The 27341-nt window shown below is 42.2% G+C and overlaps 1 protein-coding gene across 7 annotated transcripts in view; it reads right to left on the reverse strand.

The window, feature by feature from the left end:
- The window catches only part of ttbk2a (tau tubulin kinase 2a), a 264660-nt gene that overhangs the window by 108084 nt on the left and 129235 nt on the right, over positions 1-27341 (reverse strand). For all 7 annotated transcript variants that reach the window (XM_080202945.1, XM_080202938.1, XM_080202939.1 and 4 more), the window contains 3 exons: positions 25277-25350; positions 16351-16491; positions 14590-14694 (listed from right to left, as the gene is read on the reverse strand). In XM_080202945.1, the coding sequence (XP_080059071.1) occupies positions 14590-14694; positions 16351-16491; positions 25277-25350 (320 nt within the window). The remainder of the gene's footprint in view (positions 1-14589; positions 14695-16350; positions 16492-25276; positions 25351-27341) is intronic.

The following is a 27341-nucleotide window of genomic DNA, read 5'->3' on the forward strand; positions in this document are numbered from 1 at the left end:
CTGCAATTGATTATAGCTGCTGAGCTGTTTCTCTGTAACCTCAGAACTGCTCTGGTCATCTTGTGTTGGCCGTGGAGAGTTCTCCTTGTGCACAAGTAATTAAAGACCTTGCACTGGATGCATGATGTCCAGCACTGTTTGTGTTAAGAGTCGACTGACTGTGCCTTAAGATTGCTGTTACCCAAGAGAACTCTAACATAGTCACTAAACACCTTGACAAAGGATTCCATCACACTATGGTTACTTATTCCCAAAGGTTCTCTCATAACTAGATTGCCAATTAATCCTTTCTCTTTGCACAATACTCAGTCCAAGATGGTCTGTTAACTTGCTGGTTCCTCAATGTATTGGTCCAGAAAACCATCCTGTGTATGCTCCAGAAATTCCTTCTCTATTGTACTGCAACTAATTTGACACTCCCGATCTATATGCAGGTTAAAGTCACACATAATTACAGATGTTCCTTTAGCACATCTCTGATTTCCTGTCTAATACTTTTCCTAACATTACCACTACAGTTTGGTGGTCTGTATGCCATTCCCATAAATATTTTTCGCCAGTGTGTTTCTTAATTCGACCAATACAGTTTCCACATCATTTGTGCTAATATCATTTCTCCGCAATATCTTCATTAATCAACAATACAACTCCACCATTTTTACTTTCCTAAACACCGAATAGCCCTGAGCATTTATTCCCATCATCTTGGTCTATAATCCCACTAATATACAGTTCTGGTCATGTTTTTATAGAAAGAATATTATTAAAGTAGAAAGAGAGCAGAAAAGATTTACTAGATTGCTAGTGAGACTTGACGGTTTGAGTTTTCAGGAGAGGCTGGATACACTGGGACTTTTTCCCCTGGAGCGTAAGAGGCTTCGGGATGATCTTAGAGATCTATAAAATAATGAGGGGCATAGGTCAGTTAGATAGTCAACATCTTTTCCCAAAGGTAGGGAAGTCTAAAACTGGAGGACACAAGTTCAAGGTGAGAGGGGCGAGATACAAAAGGGTCTGGAGGGATAATATTGTCTGGAATGAGCTGCCAGAGGCAGTTACAATTTTGTCTTTTAAAAAGCATTCAGACAGTTACACGGGTAAGATTGGTATATAGGGATATGGGCCAAATGCAGGCAATTTGGACTAGCCCAGTGGTAATAACTAGGCAGCACGGACAAGTTGAGCTGACATGCCCGTTTCCATACTACAAACCTCTATGACTATACATCATACCCTTTTTATCTATCTGCGCAACTAATTCATCCATTTTGTTTTGAGTAAAAACATAATAAAGAATTCAAGTTTTATAGAGTTCACAGAATGCAGAGGATGCCCATTAATTTTTATAAAATATATATCTATAATAAGGTATACCTAGGGCATATTTCAAAGACTTGAGGCCAGTAGACTAAAGGGCAGAAATTTAAATTAGTGGAATAAAAGCAGACAATTGTGCAATTATTAGAGTGTGGCAAATGTTTGAATGACATGTCAGGCAAGTTGATGTTCAAAACACTACACATGTTCAAAAAAATGGTTGGACACTAAGCTGGGAAAGTTAATTATTGGAGGAACAAATCCCAATGGATAGAGTGGTCTTGAGGTCTGTCCACCGGTCCTTGATAGCTTTTATGTTCTTACAGAACAATTCTCAATTCTTAGTTTCTGTATCAATTAGACTGTTTTAGAATGAAACACAGATATATCACCTTTAGGGTAGAAACTGTTCCAATGGGATGCTTCAAAAAGTAGTTATCAGGAAAAAAGACACAAAAGAGGAGTTTGGTCGGGGAGATGGATTTTAATGAGGGCCTTAAAGGAAAAGGGTGAACTAGAATGTGTGGGGAGATAATTCCAGAACATGGAGCTTAGACAGCTGGAAGCAGTGGACCCTATGGCGAGGTGATGGGGAGAGGAATGCAAAAGAATTAAAGGACAGACTTTTTCTTTATTCTTTCATAGGATGTGACCATCCACGACTGACCTTGAATTGAACATTTTGCAGGGCAGTTAAGAGTCATATTGCTGTGGATTTAGATTCACATGTAAGCTAGACCAAACAAGGACAGAAGATTTCCTTTCCTAAAAGACATTAATGATTCAGGTAGGTTTTTATGACAATGGCTTCATGGTCACCATTACCAAGATTAGCTTTCAATTCCAGATTTTGTTAATTGAATTAAATTCCACCAGCAGCCATAGTGGGATTTGCACCTTGCCCCCCTAGTTCAACAACATTACACTACACAATCATCTCCACGAAATGTATTGGGAAGATGAGAATTTTAAAATTGGAGGCACCAGGGTATGGGGATTCAACAAATGCTAGCACAATGTGGCACTGGATAAGATCATGACAGCAGTATTTTGGTTGAGCTGAAACTGGGAGGGACCCCCAAAGAAAGAGTACAAAAACAGGTGACAAAAACATGGACGACAGTTTCAGTTAGACCGAAACAGGTAATTTTACTTAGATGAAGAGAGGCTGTTTTTATAATGGAGGGTATACCGGATAGGGAAAGAGCAGGGATTGTGAGATTGCATAAAGCCTCAGTCAGCAGAGAAAATGGCCAGAGAGGGGGCTGAAATTGATAGCCAGATGAGAGAATATGCAGCAGGGGCTATAGGCAATGGCTTCAAAGTCAATTTTTAAAGAGGAGAAAATTGTAGCTCATACAACATGCATATTCTCTCCTAATAATAACTACAAGTTTAAAGGCATAACAAGGTGAACTTTATTTCTCATCATTCTGTCATTGTCATGCACAGACTGTTATTCAACACTGAAGTAAAGGCTCACATATTGAGCTAAGTATTAGGTAGAAAACATCAGATCAAAGAAAATTAGCCCAGCAGTAGGAGTGGGTAGGAAAGAAATAAAAACAAATTTATTTGTTAAGTGAGTTCATTTTAAAATCACAAAAGCGGTCCGTTCTAGAATCTGGAGAAAAGAATGAAGAATCTTTGGTCCACAACACTGTGAAGTAAAATCAAACTCAGTTGGTACAAACTAAATAGGTTTCTGGCATTTATCTGCCAATGGAAAAGCAGCTTTTCCAGATACAAAGAAAACTGTCAAAGGTCAGCATTTTAGTATTGAATATCACCAGATGTATGTGTGGATTAATATTTAATGAAGACCTATTTTGCAGTAACATTACTCTATGATCAATATTTTGACTTTTATTTAAAAAAACACATGGGTAGCAGAAAAGGAGAGGCAATTATGAGAAATTGAAAGACTTATGCTTAATCTGATGTTCAAATTTCCAACCAAATGAAATTTATGGAAGCTTGCCAAGCACAGCTTTCTGCTAAAACTCAATACTGGTTTCAGTTTCAACAGAAAATCTCCATTAACTCCAAGTGCCAACTTGCAAAAGCCTTTACTTTCATTACTAGAGAAAGAAAATAGTCATGCATGCTACAGCAGCATAATATTCGATCTACTGACCAATGCTCACAAAAGATAAAATAATGAGCAAATGGTTTTCTTTAGGCTCTGATGAAGGGTCATCCAGACTCTAAATGTTGGCTCTATTCTCTTCCCACAGATGCTGTCAGACTAGCTGAGATTTTCCAGCATTTTCTGTTTTTGTTGGCTTTCTTTAATCATTATTGTAACCAGAGGATATTATGATTGGATTGATATTTTGCAATAATTAGAGTTGCATTTCTCTCTGCTGTCACCATTATTCCTTATTTTCATGGTTAATTTGAACAAGGGCTTAAATGGAACTATCCTTAATTTGTGAATGACACAAACACATGTATAAAGCTAACAAAGCAAATCAAATATAAACTATAGGATGGTCTAGTCAGGGCAGGGCGATGGTGCAGTGGTTTGTTGTGGGTTTGAATCTCATGGCTGAATTTAAATTCAATATAACATCTGGAATTAAATGTCTACTGACGTCCATTAAACCATCATCATAAAAACTTATCTAGTTTGTGTCCTTTTGGGAAGGAAATCTGCCATTCTTACTTGTGAATCCAGATCCACAACAATGTGGTTGACTCTGAAAATGGTCGAGCAAGCCACTCAGTTGTATCCAACCACTACAACGAAAATAACAAGGAATGAAACCAGACAGACCACCAGTCATTGGAAACAACAGAAAACACCACGCTAAGTCCTCTTTAGAACACAGAACATAGAACATTACAGCGCAGAACAGGCCCTTCTGCCCATGATGTTGCGCCGACCAGTTAAAAAGCAATGACCCTCTAACCTAAACCAAACCCTTTCCATCCATAAATCTATCCACGGATCTCTTAAACACCCCCAAACTAGGCGCATTTACAACTGCAGCAGGCAGGGCATTCCAATCCCTCACCACCCTCTGGGTAAAGAACCTATCCCTGACATCCGTCCTATAACTACCACCCCTTAATTTAAAGCTATGCCCCCTCGTGCTAGCTTTCTCCATCTGAGGAAAAAGGCTATCACTGTCCACCCTATCTAAACCTCTAATCATCTTATATGTTTCAATAAGGTCCCCTCTTAGCCACCTTCTTTCTAACGAAAACAACCTCAAATCCCTCAGTCTCTCCTCATAGGACCTCCCCTCCATACCAGGCAACATCCTGGTAAACCTCCTCTGCACCCTCTCCAAAGCCTCTACATCCTTCCTATAATGTGGGGACCAGAACTGCACACAATACTCCAAGTGCGGCCGCACCAGAGTCTTGTACAGTTGCAACATAACGCTGCGGCTTCTAAATTCAATCCCCCTACCAATAAACGCCAAGACACCGTATGCCTTCCTAACAACCCTATCTACTTGATTCCCAACTTTCAGAGATCTATGTACACATACACCTAGATCCCTCTGTTCATCCACACTATTCAGAGTCCTACCGTTAGCCCTATACTCTACACATCTGTTATTCCTGCCAAAGTGAATTACCTCACACTTTTCCACATTAAACTCCATCCGCCACCTCTCGGCCCAGCTCTGCAACTTGTCCAAGTCCCCCTGTAAACTAAGACACCCTTCCTCACTATCTACCACACCTCCGACTTTGGTGTCATCAGCAAATTTACTAATCCACCCAACTATACCCTCATCCAGATCATTTATAAAAATTACAAACAGCAGTGGCCCCAAAACAGATCCCTGAGGCACACCACTCGTAACTGAACTCCATGACGAATACTTACCATCAACCACCACCCTCTGTCTCCTATCCGCTAGCCAATTCCTGATCCAATTACCTAAATCACCCTCAATCCCATACATCTGCATTTTCTGCAGAAGCCTTCCATGGTGAACCTTATCAAACGCCTTACTAAAGTCCATATATACTATGTCAACTGCCTTACCCCCATCCACCTCTTTGGTCACTTTCTCAAAAAACTCAATAAGGTTAGTAAGGCACGACCTACCCTCCACAAAACCATGCTGACTATCTCCAATCAATTCATTACTCTCCAAATAACTATAAATCCTATCCCTAATAATTTTTTCTAAAACCTTGCCCACAACAGAAGTCAGACTCACCGGTCTATAATTCCTGGGGAAGTCTCTGTTCCCCTTCTTAAACAATGGGACAACATTCGCCATCCTCCAATCCTCCAGCACTATACCTGTGACCAACGACGACCTGAAGATCAGAGCCAGAGGCTCTGCAATCGCCTCTCTTGCCTCCTTACTAATATCTGGGAGCTACTGTTAAAATTAGGAGAGCTGTCTCTCAGATTAGTCAAACAACAGCCTAACATTGACATATTCATGGAATCACACATTACAGACAATAAGAACAAAGAACAGCTCAGGAACAGGCCCTTTAGCCCTCCAAGCCTGCACCGATCATGTGTTCCTAACTAGACCATCTGTTTGTATCCCTCTATTCCCAGTCCATTCATGTGGCTATCCAGATAAGTCTTAAATGATCCTAGCATGTCTGCCTCAACCACTTTGCTTGGTAGTGCATTCCAGGCCCCCCACCACCCTTTATGTAAAATACATCCTCCCACATATCTGTATTGAACCTTGCTCCCCCTTAACTCGAACTTGTGACCCCTTGTGTTTATCATTTCCGACTGGGAAAAAGCTTCCAACTGTTCACCCTATCTATGCCCTTCATAATTTTATAAACTTCTATTAGGTCGCCCTCTTAACCTCCGTCTTTCCTGGGAGAACAACCCTAGTTTACTCAATCTCACCTCATAGCTAAGACCCTCCATACCAGACAACATCCTGGTAAACCTTTTCTCACTCTCTCAAAAGCCTCCACGCCCTTCTGGTAGTGTGGCAACCAGAACTGGATGCAGTATTCCAAATGTAGCCTAACCAACATTCTATATAACTGCAACATCACATGCCAACTTTTATGCTCTATGCCCCATCCAATAAAGGCAAGCATGCCATATGCCTTCTTCACCACCTTTTCCATTTGTGTTGCCACCTTTAAGGATCTGTGAAGTTGCACACCCAGATCCCTCGGTGTGTCTATACTCCTAATGGTCCTGCCATTTATTGTATATATGCCCCCTGCATTAGATCTACCAAAATGCATCACTTTGCATTTATCTGGATTAAATTCCATTTGCCATTTCTCCAGCCAATTTTCCAGCCTATCTATACTCTGCTGTATCCTCTGACAATGTTCATCACTATCCGCAACTCAAATGTCTGAGACACCTCCATCACCATCATTAGGTATGTCCTGTCCCATCGATGGGCCAGACCCAGTAGAGTTGATGATACAGTCAAGGGTGGAGTTGCCCTGGGAGTCCTCAGCATCGACTCACGGCATCAGGTTAAACATGCGCAAAGAAATTTCCACATACTGTCCCCCATCAGCTGATGAACTAGTACTCCTCCAACTAGAGCACCACTTGGAGGAAGCAGAGGGTGGCGAGAGTGCAGAATGGACCCTGGTGGGGAACTTCAATATCCATCAACAAGAGTGGCTTGGTAGTACCACCACAGGGTGAACTGGCTGGGTTCTAGGACATGGCTGCTAAACTGGACTGCAGTATGTGGCGGGAACCAACAAGAAGGAAAAACATACTTGACCTCATTCTCATCAACATGCCTGCCACAGATGCATTTGTCCATGACAGTATCAGTAGGAGCGATCACTGCACAGTCTTTGTGGGAACAAATTCCTGTCTTGACATTGAGAATAGCCAGCATTGCATTATATGGCACTACCATGTGCTAAATGGGATAGACTTAAAACAGATCTAGCAACTCACGACTGGGCATACATGAGGCGCTGAATTGTACTCAACCACAGCAGCAGAATTATACTTAACTGCAATCTGTAGCCTCATGGACTGGCATATCTCCCACTCTACCCTTACCACCAAGCCAGCCTGATTCAATGGAGAGCCTAGAAGAGCATACAAGGAGCGATACCAGATGTATCTAGTTACACACATACCAAACAGCATTTGCAGCATGTAATAGAAAAACTAAGCATTTCCACAACCAACGGATCAGGCGTTAGCTCTGCAGTCCTGCCACGTCCAGCCGTGAATGGTAATAGGCAACTCCACAACATCCCCATCCACAATGATGGATGACCACGTGACAAGGCAGAAGTAGTCGTAACAATCTTCAGCAAGAAGTGCCGAGTGGATGATCCATCTCTGCCTCCTCCAGAGGTCCCTAGCATCACAGATGTCACAGTCTGGTCACCTCACTATAAGGAGGATGTGGAAGCATTGGAGAGAGCACAGAGGAGATTTACCAGGATGCTGCCTAGTTTGGAGGGTAGATTTTATGAGGTAAGGCTGAGGGAGCTGGGGCTTTTCTCTTTAGAGCGGAGGAGGATGAGACGCGACTTAATAAAGGTTTATAAGATGATGAGGGGGATAGATAGAGTGGATGTGCAGAGATTATTTCCTCGGGTGGATGTAGCTGTTACTAGGGGACATAACTATAAGGTTCAGGGTGGAGGATATAGGAGGGATGTCCGAGGTAGATTCTTCGCTCAGAGCAGTTGGGGTGTGGAATACACTGCCTGCTGTAATAGTGGAGTCGGACACTTTAGGAACTTTCAAGCAGTTATTGGATAAGCAGATGGAGCACACCAGAATTATAGGGAGTGGGATAGCTTGATCTTGGGTTTAGACATAGTTCGGCACAACGTTGAGGGCCGAAGGGCCCGTACTGTGCTGTACTGTTCTATGTTCTATTTTCTTCATCCAGTTTGATTCACTCCATATGATATCAAGAAAAAGCTGAAGACACTGGACACTGAAGATCTTGACAATATTCTGGCAATAGTAAGAAGGCTAAAGCTCCAGGATTTGTCAAGCCCCTAGCCAAGCTCTTCCAATGCAGCTACAACACATGCATCTACCCAACAATGCAGAAAATTGCCCAAGTATGTCCCGTAGAAAAGAAACCGGATAAATCTAGCCTGGCCAAATATCACCCCTATCTTTCTGCTTTCGATCATTAGCGAAGTGATGGAAAGGATTATTAACTATGCTATCAAGCAGCACCTGCTCAGCAATAGCCTGTTCTCTGAAGCTCAGTTTGGGTTCTACCAACTCCTGACTTCATTATCGCCTTCGTCCAAACTTGGACAAAAGAGCTGAATTCCAGACGTGAACTGAGATTGACTGCATCCTGACATCAAGGCAGCGCTTGACTGAATATAGCATCAAGATGCCCTAGCAAAACTGTATCAATAGGAATCAGGGGGAAAACTTCCACTGGTTACAGTTATACCTGGCACAAAGGAGGATAGTTGTGCTAGTTGGAGGTCTACCAACTCAGTACCAGGAAATCACTACAGGGGTTTCACAGGGGAATTCTAGGCCCAACTACCTTCAGCTTCTTCATCAATGACATTCCATCGATCATAAAGTCAGAAGTGGGGATGTTCATTGATGACTGCACAATGTTCTGCACCATTCGCGAGTCCTCAGATACTGACGCAATCCAGTCACAAATGCAACAAGACCTGGACGATACTCAAGCTTGGGCTGACAAATAGTAAGGAATATTTGTGCCATGTAAGTGCCAAGCAATGACCATCTTCAACTAGAGATGATTTAACCACATGGGCGGCACGGTAGCACAGTGGTTAGCATTGCTGTTTCACAGCTCCAGGGACCTGGGTTCAATCCCCAGCTTGGGTCACTGTCTGTGTAGAATTTGCACATTCTCCTCGTGTCTGCGTGGGTTTCCTCCGGATGCTCCAGTTTCCTCCCACAGTCTAAAGATGTGCGGGTTAGGTTGATTGGCCATGCTAAAATTGCCCCTTAGTGTCCTGAGATGCGTAGGTTAGAGGGGTTAGCAGGTAAATATGTAGGGATAGGGGGGTAGGGCCTGGGTGGGATTGTGGTCAGTGCAGACTCAATGGGCCAAATGGCCTCTTTCTGCACTGTAGGGATTTTATGATTCCATGAACCATTGTCCCTTAAAATTCAAAGCCAATACCATTGCTGAATCCCCCCCCTATTAACATTCTGGGGGTTAGCATTGACTAGAAACTGAACTAGACTATCCATGTAAATACTGTGGCTACAAGAGCAAGTCAGAGATTGGGAATCCTGTGGCAAGTAACTCACCTCCTGACTCCCCAAAACAAGTCTACCATCTACAAGGCACAAGTCAGGAGTGTGAAAGAACATTCTCCACTTCCCTGGATGAGTCCAGCTCCAACAACACTAAAGAAGCTTGATGGTATCCAGGAAAAGCAGCCCACTTGATTGCTACCCCTTTCACAAACGTTTAACCCCTCCACACCGACAAATAGTGTACCATCAGCAGTATGCACTGCAGGAACTCACCAAAGAACAAAGAACAAAACAAAGAACAAAACGGCCCGGGAAACAGGCCCTTCGGCCCAACGAGCCCACGCCGCCATTTTAACATTATGAGTCCCCCCCTCCATCCATGACCCTTGTCTATGCTTATGGCACTCCACATTGAGGGAAGACTAATTTAGGGACAATTTGTTACACCAATCAGCCTAATAGCACATCTTTGGGGTGTGGGAGGAAACCAAAGCACCCGGAGAAAACCCACGCAAGCATGGGGAGAATGCACAAACTCCCATAGACACTGGCCCAAATCCACGTATCTGCACAGCAAACAGTGATCGTCACTGAGCTGTTGGGTTGCCCAGCATCTGGTCCAGTTGAAGCATACACTAACGACGTGAAGTACTAGGCTACTCTCGAAACAACCAAGAGCAGCCCTCGTACGACCCATCGTGTTATGCCCCTTGTTGGACAACAAGGTGGACCGAAGCACCTGTGGATTAAAAGAGAAAAACATCAGTATCATCCACATCCTTATACATTCCCAGGGATGTCCCAAGGCTCCTGAACCTTATTTAAAACAGTCTCCTATATCCCTCCATCTCCACCCCGCTCATGTGCCTGTCTAAGTAACTCTTAAACAACTCCAGTATGCCTGCCTCCACCACCTTGCTTGGCAGAGCATTCCATACTCCCACTACCCTCTGTGTGAAAAACCTCCCTCTAACATCCAAATTATACCTCACCCCCCTCACCCTAAGCCCGTGGCCCCTCGTAATGTGCGTTTCCAACCTAGGAAAAAGCTTATCACTGTTTACCCTATCTAAACCCTTCATAAGCTTAGATAGCTCTATTAGATCTCCCCTCAGTCGCTGTCTTTCAAGGGAAAACCGCACCAATTTGCTCAATATTTGCTCATAACCCAGTGCTTCCATACCAGGCAGCATCCTGGTAAACCTCCTCTGCATTCTCTCCAGGGTCTCCACGTCTTTCTGGTAGTAAGGCGACCAGAACTGGATGCAGTACTCCAAATGCAGCCTAACCAATGTTCTATACAACTGCAACATCACACTCCAGCTCTTATATTCTATACCCCCTCCTATAAAGGCTAACATACTATGAGCTTTCTTCACAACCTTCTCCACTTGTATTGCCACCTTCAAAGACTTGTGCACTTGCACCCCCAGGTCCCTCTGCGTTTCTGTGCTCTTCATAGGTCTACCCTTTATCATATAACTCCCCCCTACATTATTTCTGCCAAAATGCATCACTTCACATTTATCAGGATTAAACTCCATTTGCCATTTATCTGCCCAATATACCAGCCTATCTATATCCTGTTGTATTGCCTGACACTGCTCCTCACTGCCCGCCAATCCAGCCATCTTAGTGTCATTTGCAAATTTGCTGATCACACCACTTACTCCCTCTTCCAAGTCATTTATGTATATTACAAATAGAAGAGGTCCCAGTACCGAGCCCTGCGGCACACCACTAGTGACAGACTTCCAGCTAGAAAAGGACCCTTCCACTACTACTCTCTGTCTCCTCTTACCAAGCCAGTTACCAATCCACCTAGATACCAAGACTCCTTAGTCAGCAACTTCCAAACTGATGACCGCTACTCTCTCGAAGGACAAGGGCACATGATACCTTGGAAACACCACCACCTGGAGATTCCCTTCCAAACCAATCCCCATCCTGACTTGGAAATATATCACCATCCCATCAGTTGCTGGGTCAAATTCCTGTAACTCCCTACCTAACAGCACTGATGATACATCTGCATCTCAGGAACTGCAAGTTTAAGAAGACAGTTCACCACTAACTTCTCAAGAGCAATTAGGGATGGGCAATAAACGTTGACCCCACCAGCAATACCCAAACCCCATTAATGAATAAAAAATTAGGTCTATGGGCCACTGTGGGATATTAAGTCATTATCTGTGGACAGATATAATATCAATTACTTGGAGTTAGGAAACACTGATATAGTTATACCATTGCAAATACCTGTTAAAGTTAATCGTTCCAAAGAAATGCCCAGAGATATTATACAAATACTTATTACTGTGTATTAGGAGATGGTTATAAGGAGAGCAAATAGGATTTTAGGTTGTGTTGTTGTAACTAAAATGAAAGATTAAATACAATTATATTTTTAATGTAGAAAAATTTCCCAAACTGATACATCTATATTTTTGAGTACAATGGCTAGCTTTGTTCCCCACATATGCAGAAAGATCTCAAGTTTCTGAAAATGAATAACTGAGGATGACCATTGTTATAATTAAATTTCCAAGTCCTCATTAATCTGGATAGATATAAATCTACATTTAGGGTTATTTATTTTGGAGAAACACAAGGTTGAAAGGGTCTGCTGAAAACTTTTCACACTGGGGAGGGATTGGTCAGGTAGCTTATTTGATAAAGGGTCATCGGGACTCGAAATTTCAGCTCTTTTTTCTCCTTCCAGATGCTGCCAGACCTGCTGACATTTTCCAGCATTTTCTCTTTTGGTCTCTAATAGATAACATTCTCTGTGGGTAGCAGCGTGGTGCATAAGGTTGCAGCGTTAGAACATAGAACACTACAGCGCAGAACAGGCCCTTCGGCCTACGATGTTGCGCCGACCAGTTAAAAAACAATGACCCACTAACCTAAACCAATCCCTTTTCGTCCATAAACCTATCCACGGATCTCTTAAACGCCCCCAAACTAGGCGCATTTACAACTGCAGCAGGCAGGGCATTCCAATCCCTCACCACCCTCTGGGTAAAGAACCTATCCCTGACATCCGTCCTATAACTACCACCCCTTAATTTAAAGCTATGCCCCCTCGTGCTAGCTTTCTCCATCCGAGGAAAAAGGCTATCACTGTCCACCCTATCTAAACCTCTAATCATTTTATATGTTTCAATAAGATCCCCTCTTAGCCGCCTTCTTTCTAGCGAAAACAACCCCAAATCCCTCAGTCTCTCCTCATAGGACCTCCCCTCCATACCAGGCAACATCCTGGTAAACCTCCTCTGCACCCTCTCCAAAGCCTCCACATCCTTCCTGTAATGTGGAGACCAGAACTGCACACAGTACTCCAAGTGCGGCCGCACCAGAGTTGTGTACAGTTGCAACATGACGCTGCGACTCCTAAATTCAATCCCCCTACCAATAAACGCCAAGACACCGTATGCCTTCTTAAAAACCTTATCTACTTGATTCCCAACTTTCAGGGATCTATGTACACATACACCTGGATCCCTCTGTTCATCCACACTATTCAAAGTCCCCCCGTTAGCCCTATACTCGACACATCTGTTATTCCTACCAAAGTGAATTACCTCACACTTCTCCGCATTAAACTTGTCTAGATGGAACAAATCTGTTGGTGAATGACCACCCCTTCATAGTCATATTAGCATTGAAAGGGAACACTCAGGGCCATGCCACTTCTCTGTACAGTAACCCAGTTAGTTTCATTCTCCCACTCTAATCCTATAACCCTCAAGTTTATTACCCTCAAGCGCCCAACTTCATAAAAGGCAATGTCCTAACACAAATCAGTCTAAAACATGCCATGTAGTCCAACTTCAAATCAAATTGACCATTTCCCACATAGACCATTACAGCGCAGTACAGGCCCTTCAGCCCTCGATGTTGTGCCCACCTGTGAAACCAATCTAGAGTCTATCTAACCTACACTATTCCAATATCATCCACATGTTTATCCAATGACCATTTAAATGCCCTTAATGTTGGCAAGTCCACTACTGTTGCAAGCAGGGCATTCCATGCCCTTACTACTTTCTGAGTAAAGAACCTACCTCTGACATCTGTCCTATATCTATCACCCCTCAATTTAAAGCTATGTCCTCTCGTGCTAGCTGCAAGATATAGCATAAAACCTCCTTTTACTCGGCCTGAACAATGCTAGCTTCCTCATCTTTTCCACAACAATTTGCAATAACTCTAGCCTTAGAAATGTAATCCAACTTCAAACCAAACTGACCATTTCCCGCATAGAACATTACAGTGCAGTATAGGCCCTTCGGCCCTCGATGTTGTGCCGACCCGTGAAATCAATTTAAAGCCTATCAAACCTACACTATTCCAATATCATTCATATGTTTATCCAATGACCATTTAAATGCCCTTAACGTTGGCGAGTCCACCACTGTTGCAGGCAGGGCATTCCACGCCCTTACTACTCTCTGAGTAAAGAACCTATCTCTGATGTCTGTCCTATATCTATCACCCTTCAATTTAAAGCTATGTCCCCTTGTGCTAGCCATCTCCGTCCGAGGAAAAAGGCTCTGTCTACCCTATCTAATCTTCTGATCATCTTATATGCCTCTATTAAGTCACCTCTTAACCTTCTTCTCTCTAATGAAAACAGCCTCAAGTCCCTCAGCCTTTCCTCATAAAACCTTCCCACCATATCAGGCAACATCCTGGTAAATCTCCTCTGCACCCTTTCCAATGCTTCCATATCCTTCCTATAATGTAGCAACCAGAACTGTACACAATATTCCAAGTGCGGCTGCATCAGAGTTTTGTACAGCTGCAACATAACCTCATGGCTCCAAAACTCAATCCCTCTACCAATGAACCATCCTGTCAACTTCTTTGAGTAAAATTCCAGAAGTAACAAATTGTGATCAGTTCTATATAGTGGCCCTGCCTCCTTCAGAATGGGAGTTGAGAAAATTTCATCTTGTTTCACAATTACAAATTTTAAAGGGCTACTTTTAATCCAGGCTTTAAAAGGATGAAAGCAGCATGGCTAGAATTGACTGCATCAGCTAACTGATTGCGATATGATGACATTTAAAACTTTAAAACAAGAAGAAAATACTCACAGGTCGAACGTCACCACAGGAATTGGTAAATTGCCGTGCCAAACCAAAGTCCAGCATAAAACACTTTCTACAGGTGCTAGGAAAGCGGCCCATTGCAAAGTTTGACTGAAAATAGAAAACAACATATTCCTTGTTTTACTGAACTTATTATGAGAACCAATCAAGTGACTAACCTCAATTAGAAAAATACTTCCATTTCTGCAGTGCCTTGCATGGCCCCAGAATGGTCAAGAGTTTTACAGCCAACTTACTTCCGAAGTGCAGTCACTGTCATGTCACAGGAAATTTGGTCATAACAAGCTCCCACAGACAACAATAAGATGCATCAATATATAAACTGTATTTGAATATTACAGGTTAACAAATTTTTTTTTTACAGAATCTGATTGGTGTGATACTGCTTGATATAACACTCCTCGTACAAAAGCATCTCAGGACACAAAAGCACAAGAAAAATTTGTGCAGGTCAGGAAGAGGAAAGCAGCAAAAAATAGCCTAATGGATTTTTTTTCAGCGTTAATGGCGGTCAGGACTGCAAACTTCCAACACATGGGTCTCATGCAGCCTGGAACCTTAAAGATCCTGGATCTGCTGATACCAATGAGCTGTAAGGCAGGTAACCTTGGTCACTGGTCTTAGTACATGCAGAAAGTTTACTTTGAAGTTAATTACTACGAACTTCATAGGATCTAGAAGTTTGCAACTGGCAGCCTAAGGTTTTCACTAGTTTCAATGGCTAAAGAATGTTTTTAAAAAGTCACTGAGTCTAAGAATTTTTCTTTGCAATGCAAAGATCTGGGTACACAGAGGTTGGGGGTGTAGTGACCAAATGGCTCATTGGATGTCAATCACAAGGAAAAATATGGTTAATCGACTGTTGTGTATCCAAAATGGGCCAAATGGCCTTCTCCTGCATCATAACAATATTGTGATTCCATGATACATTTGATAGCTCAACAAAATTAAAATCATAGCTCTTGCAAATTGGGAAAAGGCTATTGTGTTTCAAAAGATTGCTCCAGTTCACTAAGAGCTGCACTGAAGTTTGTCTTTCGGTGAGAAGATAAACAGAAGCCCCGCCTGCTCTTTCAGCTGGACACAAGATCCCATGGCACTATCTGAACAGCAAAGGAGTCCTCTCAAGTTTCCAGTCATTGTTCATTCTTCAACCATCATCGCTAAAAAAAACAAGGTAATCCGATGATCCCAACATTGCTGTTTGTGGGATCTTGTTTTTGGTGAACTGGCTGCTGTGTTCCTATACTTCAAAATTCCTGAATAGATGCAAAGGGCTTTAGAACTTCCTGATGTCATGAAAGGCACATTCCTCTATATCTTTTGTTAAAATGAAAGCTTTCCAATAATGCTTTTCATGATTTTGTATCAGTTTGCCAGGAGCTTAAGAATTTAAGCAAACCCAACTAGTGTTTGATTCTCTACCTTTTTTTTAAAAGTGCATTCTTTCACAGACCCAGGTGCCACAGGCTAGGTCTTAATTTATTGCCTATGAAGTAAAAATAGAAAATGCTGAAAAAAGTCAGTCATACAGGCTCAAAACATTAATTTTGGTTCTTCCAATAAAGATCTTTCCAGACTTCCTGAGTCTTTCCAGCACTTGCACTTTTTATTTCAGTTTTCCAACACCCAGTATTTTATAAAATATTTTACTTTAATTGCCTGAGATGGTGTTTGGAGTGACTGACTTGGACAAATTTAGAACACATTAGGAAAAACAGCTGTAACTGCCCATGAATTACTTACAGGTTTGATGTCCCTGTGAAGGAAGCCCACAGTATGAATACTTTCTATTGCTTCAAGAATCTGTTTCCCCAGTCGCAGAGTAGTGCTGATGCTAAAGGTACCTCTAGACTGGCTGCGACGTAGATCAGCAAGATTTCGACCCTGAGCAGAGAGAAGATAAACGCTCGTAGTTCTAAATGAATGGCATATTTCTGCTGTTTATCCACTCATGATGTGAACTCTATATATTGATGTTAGTAGAACTTTCACAGCACAATAGTTGTTTCTTGCACGGCAATAAAAAAAATGAAGTAGGTTAATGTTTGCAATCATCATCTATTACTATCTTAGCTGTCCTTTCTTGTCTTAAGCTCCAGGCTTGATGTATTTTCCATTCTCTCTTAATTGTCCCACAATATTAATTTCTCACTTAGCTTTCCCAGTTAAAATATAGATGACGGCCAGAATTCTCCAGCCGTTCAAGACCTGCAGCCACTGCCAGCAAGAGAATTTGGCACTTAGCCAAATCTCCATTCACTGCAATGGGACTAGAGAACCCCAGCTGCGGGCGAGGTTGGAGATCCTGGTCTTAGATTTTCCAGGAAAGGTACAGAGGGGACGGAAGACAAGGAATTTCATTTTAGTTGCTGTTTTAGTCTATGTTGTACGCACATTGCCCACAACATCTTCTGCAAGAGTTAGCATGCAACATTAACATTTTCGTAAATTGAAGGCTCACATCTATTATACTGAAACTACTGTTCTACAATTTATTATTCAAAAAGAGCATCTTTATTAGGGCCTGTGCGAAGATGAAATTGCTGGAAAATGGTTTTAACGGAGGTTAGTATTTTCACCCCCTAGCCTATGCAAGGTTAAACAATCTCAGCTGCTGCAGCTGTGAGGACTCCCATTGGCCTATATGCTCCTCAGTTAGGGAAGAGACAATTACAGTTCCCAATTATTGTCCAGTGACCCATGCTGGAAGCCAGATGAGGACAGAATCAGTGCAATTTCCTTTGGATATACAGAAAGATCAGATGATCCATCAAGCCAGTCCCATCAAGTTATGATGCCATTACCAACCTTGAGGGGAAGCTGGGGTCACTGCAGAGCATTAGGGAGAATGTGTGTTTCCTGCATCATACAGTCCAGTAAGTGGTCAGCTCACAGACAGTGAGAGTTCAGGATAGTGGATGGGTGGCCATCCGCAAGAGTTAGAAGGGACAGATGGTACAAGAATCTTCAGTGGGTTAGATATTCTTTTGGAGAGTCAGGCAGACTTGATGAGCCAAATGACCTTCTTTGGCACAGATCTGATTTGTTGTCATATGTATTGGGATACAGCAAAAAATATTGCGTCTTGCACATTTTACAGACAAAATATACCATTCAGAGAGTACATAGGAAGAAGGAAAGGAGAGGGTGCAAAATACACTGTTGCAGTTACAGATAGGGTGTACAGAAAGATCAGCTTAATATATGGTAGGTCCGTTCAAAAATCTGATGGCAGCAGGGAAGCAGCTGTTCTTGAGCCAGTCAGAACGTGATCTCAGATTTTTTCCTGACAGAAGAAGGTGGGAAGAGAGTACTGTCCAGGGTGCATGAGGTCTTGGATTATGCTAGCTGCTTTTCCAAGTTGGCAGGAAGTGTAGATAGAGTCAGTGGATGGGAGGCTGGTTTGAATGCTAGACTGGGCTATGTTCACAACCCTTTGTAGCTTATTGCAGTCTTGGACAGAGCAGGGGCCATACCAAGCTGTGACACAACCAGAGAGGATGCTTACTGTGGTGCTTCTGTAAAAGTTGATGATAGTTGTAGCATACATGCCAACTTTACTTAGCCTCCTGAGAAAGTAAAGGCGCTAGTGGGCGTTCTTAACTCTAGCACTGGCATTGGAGGGACCATGATAGATTGTTGGTGATCTGGGAACCTAGAAACTTGAAGCTCTTGACCATTTCCACTTCATCTCCATTGATGTAGACAGGGGCATGTCCTCCACTAAGCTTCCTGAAGTTGATGACTATCTCTTTTGTTTCACTAATGTTGAGGGAGAGGTGACTGTTGTCACATCAATTCACCAGATGCTCTCTCTCTTTCCTGTACTCCATCTCATCATTGTTTGAGATCCGATCTACTACAGTGGTGTCATCAACAAACTTGAAAATGGAGCTAGTGCAGAATTTGGCCACACAATCAAAAGTGTAGAGTCATAGAGGTTGACAGCATGGAAACAGGCCCTTCAGCCCAACTTATCCATGCCATCCTTTTTTAAACACCTAAGCTAGTCCCAATTGCCCATATTTGGCCCATATCCCTCTATACCCATCTTACCCATGTAACTATCTAAATGTTTTTTAAAAGACAAAATTGTATCCGCCTCTACTACTACTTGTTCCAGGGGCTCACCACTCCCTATGAAAAAATTGACCCTTTTCTAACTCTCCCCTCTCACCTTAAACCTTTGCCCTCCAATTTTAGACTTTGGGAAACGATATTGGCGATCTATTTTATTCATGCCCCTCATTATTTTATAGACCTTTATAAGATCACACATCAGCCTTCTGCTCTCAAGAGAAAAAAAGTCCCAGTCTATCCAGCCTCTCCTTACAACTTAAACCAGCAAGTCCCAGTCCCAGTAAAATCTTTTCTGCACTCTATCCAGTTTAATAATATCCTTTCTAAATTAGGGTGATCAGAACTGTACAAAGTATTCCAAGTGAGGCCTTACCAATGTCTTGTACAACTTCAACAAGACATTCCAACTCCTCTTTCCAATGAAATCAAGCATGCTGAATGCCTTCTTCACCACTGTCCACCTGTGACTCCACTTTCAAGCAGCTATGAACCTGTACCCTTAGATCTCTTTGTTCTATAACTCTCCCCAATGCCCTACCATTAACTGAGTAAGTCCTGCCCTGGTTAAATCTACCAAAATGCCACTGTCACTTCCTGATGGACCTGTTGGACTTTAACCTGGTATTGGGAGACTTCTTACTGGAAGTAAACATTCATACTTGTCAGTAACATCCACAGCATACTTTATCATCATGTCATCCTCTCACTGTCTAGGTTAGTTGGCTAGGTCTTCCATGGGCTTTATTTTCAGGATTTACAGCTTGATCTTCATTGCAAGCACAAAGTGATCCTAATTGATTCTTGAACCTGAATAAGTGAAGGCATTTTTGATCCTACACTTGATTCTCACAACAGAAAATCTATTTGATTTTTGTGAACAAAACTCCTCTGCTGTTTACTCCTCTACCGTTCTTCGTTCCTAGTCCAAAAATTCCTATCACGTTTTTACACTTTCCCCCAACAATCTTTGCATTCAAATCACTCATAACAATCTCTACTCTTCACATGTTTCAACATTTTTTCACCTCCTTAAAGAATATTCTAACTTCTTCATCCTTCTTGGAGCCCATATAATTATAAACACAATGTTCATTGGTTTCTCTTTAAATGTTGTCATAACCACTTTCTGGGATACTGAGCAATAATTGTGCATGGTTCTTGTTATCTTTTTTGTCATCGTTATTCTGACTCTATTCTTATGCTTGTTGTCACCCAAGAAGATGCTTTTCTTTATCTATTTTCTCAAATTCCATTTGTATAACTTCTGCCTACTCTAAAATGTCAAATCTTGAGTCTTAATTCCTCTTTCATGCAATTGCCTATTTTAGTTAAGTGCCCTTATAATACATGTTGTCAGGGTTTGAGATTAGCAGGATCAGATGGCAGCTTTTTTTTTGCAGTTTAGGCTTCCCTTTTCATTCAACTGGTTACTCCAACTTTCTACCAAGTCATCATCTTCCCTATTGTGAGCAGCAGTAGAAAGTGATGTAGGCCTAGGTCTAGCATAGATGCTAGATTCCATGACTGCTTTGGATGATACTCGGCGAGTACTCTGACTCTTTCAAGGTGACTGGCCATCTGTCCTTAAGTGTCATGACTCTGCTTTGTCACACATTTTGCTGTTGTGACTTCTAAATCATTGACTGAGTAGTGAGTTCTTCTACCTCAACCAGCAGTTCAGGCTTCATAGCACAGCATCTTGTGAAACTGCTATTCTTTCTCACATAATCTAGCATACTAACTGAGGCTAGATCCCAGGATTACCCACTGGCGGTGTGTACGACCAGAGTTTTGGAGCCATAAATAAAAATTGCATAGCAATACTGAGGACTGGAGCATGACAAAAGTGACATCCTTATTCCAGAAAGGTGTAAGGACAAGTTCCAGTAAATACAGGTCATTTAGTTTATCATTGGTGGGCAGGTTTTGAAATCCATAATCAGAGAAAAAAAATCAATAGCACTTGGAAAGGTTAAGTTAATTAAGGAGAACCTGCATTGATTTGTGAAAGAGGGATCTTGCTTGACCAATGTAATTTAGTTTTTGAAGTGAATATTGTCTGTATGGATTTTAAGAAAGCTTTTGACATGATACCAGCATGGTGGCACAGCGCTTAGCTCTGCTGTCTCAAGTGCCAGGGACCCAGGTTTGATCCCCAGCTTGGGTCATTGTCTCTGCAGAGTCTGCACGAGTTTCCTTCAGGTGCTCTGGTTTCCTCCCGCAGTCTGAAAGATGCGCTGATCAGGTGCATTGGCCATGGTAAATTCTCCTTCAATGCACGTGGACAGGCAACGGAGTGTGGCGACTAGTGGATTTTCACAGCAACTTCACTGCAGTGTTAATGTAAGCCTACTTGTGGCTAATAAATATATGTTTAAAAGGTTGATGAATAAAATTGAAACTTACAGGAGGACCAGTGTCCAATTGGACAAAATTGCTTAAAGACATAAAACAGCAAATCATCGTAGATGGTTGCTTTTTGGATTGAAGGTTTGTAGACAGTTCTGCTTCCTAACAGTCAAGTGCAAAAGAGGCCATTCTGCTCATCAAAGTCAACAGCAGCCCTCCAAATACGCAGGCCGATTCCCTGCCCTAACCACAAAACTTTGCATATTGATCATGGTCAATCCACCTAATCTACTCATCTTAATTTAATACAAACTAATCATAGAATCCTTACAGTGCAGAAGGAGGTCATCCGGCCCACTGAGTCTGCACTGACCACAATCCCACCCAGGCCCCATCCCCATAATCCATGCACTTACCCTAGCTAGACCCTAGGGAGCAGGTAACCCATGCACTTATCCTAGGGAGCAGGTACAGAGGAGATGTCCGAGGTAAGTTATTCACTCAGAGGGTGGTGAGTGAGTAGAATCGGCTGTTGTCTGTGGTAGAACATAGAACATTACAGCGCAGTACAGGCCCTTCAGCCCTCGATGTTGCGCCAACCAGTGGAACCAATATAATGACCCTCTAACCTAAACTATTCCAATGTTATCCATATGCCTATCCACTAACCATTTGAACGCCCTTAAAGTCGGCGAGTCCACAACTGCTGCAGGCAGGGCATTCCACGACCTTACTACCCTCTGAGTAAAGAAGCTACCTCTGACATCCGTCCTATAATTACCACCCCTTAATTTAAAGCTATGTCCCCTTGTGTTAGCCATCACCATCCGAGGTAAAAGGCTCTCACTGTCCACCCTATCCAATCCTTTGATCATCCTGTATGCCTCAATTAGGTCACCTCATAACCTTCTTCTCTCTAATGAAAATAACCTCAAGTCCCTCAGCCTTTCCTCATAAGACCTTCCCACCATACCAGGCAACATCCTGGTAAACCTCCTCTGCACCCTTTCCAATGCCTCCACATCTTTCTTATAATGCAGCGACCAGAACTGTACGCAATACTCCAAGTGCGGCCGCACCAGAGTTTTGTACAGTTGCAACATGACCTCACGGCTCCGAAATTCAATCCCTCTACCAATAAAAGCTAACACACCGTACGCCTTCTTAACAACCTTATCAACCAGGGTGCCAACTTTCAGGGAGCTATGCACATGCACCCCAAGATCTCTCTGCTCGTCAACACTACTAAGAGTCCTTCCATTAGCCCTATGTTCTGTACTCCTGTTACTCTTACCAAAGTGAATCACCTCACACTTTTCCATATTAAACTCCATCTACCACCTCTCAGCCCAGCTCTGCAGCTTATCTATGTCCCTCTGCAAACTGTAACATCCATCCTCACTGTCTACAACGCCTCCAACTTTGGTGTCATCAGCAAATTTACTAATCCATCCTTCTACACCCTCATCTAGGTCATTTATAAAAATGACAAACAGCAGTGGCCCCAAAACAGATCCCTGAGGTACACCACTTGTAACTGAACTCCAGGTTGAATATTTCCCATCAACCACCACCCTCTGTCTTCTATCAGCTAGCCAATTCCTGATCCAAACAGCTAAATCACCCTCAATCCCATGCATCTGCATTTTCTGCAGTAGCCTACCACGGGGAACCTTATCAAACGCGTTGCTAAAATCCATATACACCACGTCAACTGCCTTACCCTTATCCACCTCTTTGGTCACCTTTTCAAAAAACTCGATAAGGTTTGTGAGGCACGACCTACCCTTCACAAAACCATGTTGACTATCCCAAATCATTTTATTTCCCTCTAGATGATTATAAATCCTATCCCTTATAATTCTTTCCAAACTTTGCCCACAACAGAAGTAAGGCTCAGTGGTCTATAATTCCCAGGATGGTCTCTACTCCCCTTCTTGAACAAGGGGACAACATTTGCTATTCTCCAGTCTTCCGGCACTATACCTGAAGCCAATGACGACATGAAGATCAAAGCCAAAGGCTCTGCAATCTCCTCCCTAGCCTCCCAGAAAATCCTAGGGTAAATCCCATCTGGCCCAGGGGACTTATCTATTTTCATATTCTCAAGAATTGCCAACTCCTCCTCCTTATGTACCTCAATCCCATATAGTCTACTACCTGGTATCGCAGTATTCTCCTCAACTACACTGACCTTTTCCTGCGTGAATACTGACGAAAAATACTCATTCAGTGCCTCTCCTATCTCTTCAGGCTCCACGCACAACTTCCCACTGCTGTCTCTGACTAGCCCTAATCTTGCCCTAACCAATCTTTTATTCTTGACATACCTGTAGAAAGCTTTAGGATTTTCCTTGATCCTATCCACCAAAGTCATGTCCTCTTCTAGCTCTTCTTAACTCTCTCTTTAGCTCCTTCCTGGCTAATTTATAACTCGATAGTAGTCATGATGTGGGTATGCCGGCGTTGGACTGACGTAAACACAGTAAAAAGTCTGACAACACCGGGTTTTAGTCCAACCGATTTATTTGATAATAGACTCACAAACTTTCGAGGTTTCCCTCTTCGTCAGGTGAATGGAGAATTCTGGCCTCAGACAGAGCATATAAAGCACAGACAGTGTTCAAGACAGCAGGTTAGGTGTAAGGATTCGCATTCTAATCAGTAATCTCTAAACTGTCTGTGCTTTATATGCTCTCTCTGAGGCCAGAACTCTCCATTCACCTGACGAAGAGGGAAACCTTGAAAGCTTGTGAGTCTATTATCAAATAAATCGGTTGGACTAAAACCTGGTGTTGTCAGACCTTTTACTAATTTATAACTCTCCAGTGCCCTAACTGAGCCTTCACGTCTCATCTTTACATAAGCCTCCTTCTTCCTCTTCACCAGAGATTCAACTTCCTTAGTACACCACTGTTCCCTCGCTCGACCACTCTCCTTTCCTGTTTCTAATCTCAGCCCATACTACCTGAATAGACAGGTCCACATCAAACGTCCTTTCTGCCACCTTGTCTGTCCTTGACTAACAATGCCACACCTCCCCCTCTTCTACCACCTTCTCTGCTCTGACTGAAACATCTGAACCCCGGAACCTGCAACAACTATTCCTGTCCCTGCTCTTTCCATGTCTCTGAAATAGCCACAACATCGAAGTCCCAGGCACCAATCCAGGCTGCAAGTTCGTCCACCTTATTGCGTATGCTCCTCGCATTAAAGTATACACACTTCAAACCGCCCTCCCGCCTGCCAATACACTGCTGTGGCCCAGAAACCTTATCCATGACCTCCCTATTCTCATCCTCCTGTACATTGGAGCTACAATTCAGGTTCCCATCCCCCCTCTGGTGATAGAGGCGAACTCTCTGGGGTCTGTTAAAAGACTTCTGGATGAGTACATGGGATTTAATGAGATTGAGAGTTATAGATAGTTCTATGGACTGGTAGGTATGGATATGATCGGCGCAGCTTGTGGGTCGAAGGGCCTGTTTGTGCTGTAGTGTTCTATGTTCTTGACCCCCTTGACACTAAGGGATAATTTAGCATGGCCAATCTACCTGACTGGCACATCCTTGGACTGTGGGAGGAAACTGGAACACCTGAAGGAAACCCACGCAGACACGGAGAGAAGGCGCAAACTCCACATAGAGAGTGACCCATGCCAAGAATCCAACCTGGGTCCCTGGCGCTCTGAGGCAGCAGTGCTAACCATTGTGCCACCATGCCATTCTCAACTATGCCACTGTGCCACCCGTGTAATAAAGTGGATCAGGAAATTGCAGTGGTTGGAGATTCTAGAAGCAATGCAGATTATATCTATCAAACTTTCTAAATCTGACAATGTATAGGTCAGACTTTTGTTTCTGTAGCTAGTTTTTCCTGGAATAGGTTGCTCTTCTTTCAACAAGGGCTTATTGTTTGAGAACAATGTCAAGCATTGACACAGACACACAGACAAACTAAGGGACAAGTTAGCATGGCCAATGCACATTATATAAAAGGACATCTTTGCATTACAACAAATTATATTTCAACACTTTGAAAATAAATTCTGGTCATTACAAAACTAACTATAATTGACAACACAAATCAAATAACACATTGTGATGTCTGTGGAAATGTAAGACAAAATTTGTAACAAATATTTTTATTCATTTTTAGAATACCTCAATAATAAGGTGAAACATATATTTTTAGTTATTTGTATGTTAAAATGGAGTTGGTACTTTTAAAATAAACTTACCTGCAGCTGCATAACAACATAATTAAATCGGTCATTTCTTCCACAGCCAATGAATCTACAAACATGATCCTTCCCTATTGTAAAGAGGAAAAAAATTCCATCAGCAATTTCACTTGAGAGAATTTGACTCCAGAGCTGAAATATGGTACAGACGTGCACTACAGGAAATTGCAATAATTGACAAACCCCAGACATAATCCAAGCAATTGCATTTACCTCAATTTTTCATTACTGAGTGACCTCTAGGGAGAATTAGGCAATGTTGGTGATCCTAGACCATACAATAAGTTGCAGTTTGCAGTTCACAGGCAACTAAACATAAATGGTAAAAATGGAAGATCATAAGTCTATCTGATGACTAAAATCATCTAGTCTCAGCAGTGCTAAAATAATTTGCCCTCAACTGTTTAATAAACTACAGGATTAATGAAATGCTTTGATAAAATTTACTAGGATTCCTCCTGTCATACGCATAACGTCTATGAATTGTCAATGACAAACAATTAGGCTAGATGAACTTCAGTTAACAGAACTTCCCTGTTTTGATGTCTGTACAACACAGGGCATGTGACATTTTACTAGATGTTAGCCTTAACAGTTTAATAGGTGTAGTGCCACAATGTAATCAACACCGACAGGAAATGTACAAAATACAACTGGTTAAGCTATTACGTTCCTATTTTCTTACTAAATGCTTAAAATGGATCAATTACTTTTGAAATAATATTTATTTTATAGTCTGGATAGCACAAAAGTAGCATCTTCATGTGAATGCATAAAATGAAAGCTTTTAGTTTACAAAAGCTTAATGCTCAAGTCATAGGATTTTATCAAAAATTATGGAAATAATCTCTACACAAACTTATTAAAATGGCGAGAAGTACTCGCTTTAAGCCATTTATTTTTCATTCGTTCACAGGATTGGAACATTGACAGTGAGGCCAGCATTTGTTGCCCATCCCAAATTGCCCTTTGAGAGCTGTTAAGATACAACCACATTGTTGTAGGCCTGCAGTCACGCACAGGCCAGTTCAGGTAAAGATCGGAATCCTTCCTTCCTTATTCAGCAGATTTCCTTCCCTAAAGAACATTAGTTCACCAGATATATTTTTAATGACAATCAATGAAGTTTCAGGGTTACCAATCCTGAAACATGCTCTCAATTTCAGGTTTTAAAAAACTAATTGAATTTAAATTCCACCAGGTGTCCCCAAGGCATTAGCAGAAGCCCAGTGTCATTATCATAATGCCATGTCTCCCCCATGTATCCAATTTTATTGTACAAATCATTCATCTATCAATTACTGAATCATTCGTCCTTCATTAGAATATTTCTAAACATGAATGTGTGTACATTGAAAGAAAGTGACAATTGGTTAGGAGGTAAGAAACTGAGTAGAGAGATGAGTACTTGAGGCCAAAACGTTGAACGTTTTCAAGAAGCAGTTAGATATAGCTCAAGACAAAGGTAGTCAAAGGATATTGAGGGGGGGTGGTTGTAGTGGTGGTGCACGAACAGACTATTGAGTTGGATGATCAACCATGATATTAATGAATGGTGGAACAGGCTCGAAGAGCTGAATGGTGACCTCCTGCTCCTATCTTCTATGTTTCCATGTTTCCACAAAAGGACTGTACTTCTGATTCCCTTTTGACTCCAGTTTTGCTAGGACACCTTGATGCCGTACTTAATCAAATGCGGCCTTGATGTCAAGGACAGTCACGCTTACTTCACTTCTGGACTTCAGCTCTTTTGTCCACATTGGAACCAAGGTCAGGAGCTGAGTCACCCTGGTGGAACCCAAACTGAGCTTCAGGAAGCATGTTATTGCTAAGTAAGTGCTGCTTGATAGCACTGTTAATGATCTCTTCCATCACTTTGCTGATGATTGAGCGTAGACTGATAGGATGATAACTGGTGAGGTTGCATTTGTGTAGTTTCTTGTATACAGGATATACCTGGACAATTTTCCACATTGCCAGCTAGATGACTGGGTTGTAGCTGTACTGGAACAGTTTGGCTAAGGGTGCAGCAATTTCTGGAGCATCAAACTTGAGCACTATT

This window comes from Carcharhinus amblyrhynchos, chromosome 14 (genome assembly GCF_965287045.1).
Source record: "Carcharhinus amblyrhynchos chromosome 14, sCarAmb.v2.hapA, whole genome shotgun sequence".
NCBI classification, from domain to species: Eukaryota; Metazoa; Chordata; class Chondrichthyes; order Carcharhiniformes; family Carcharhinidae; genus Carcharhinus; species Carcharhinus amblyrhynchos.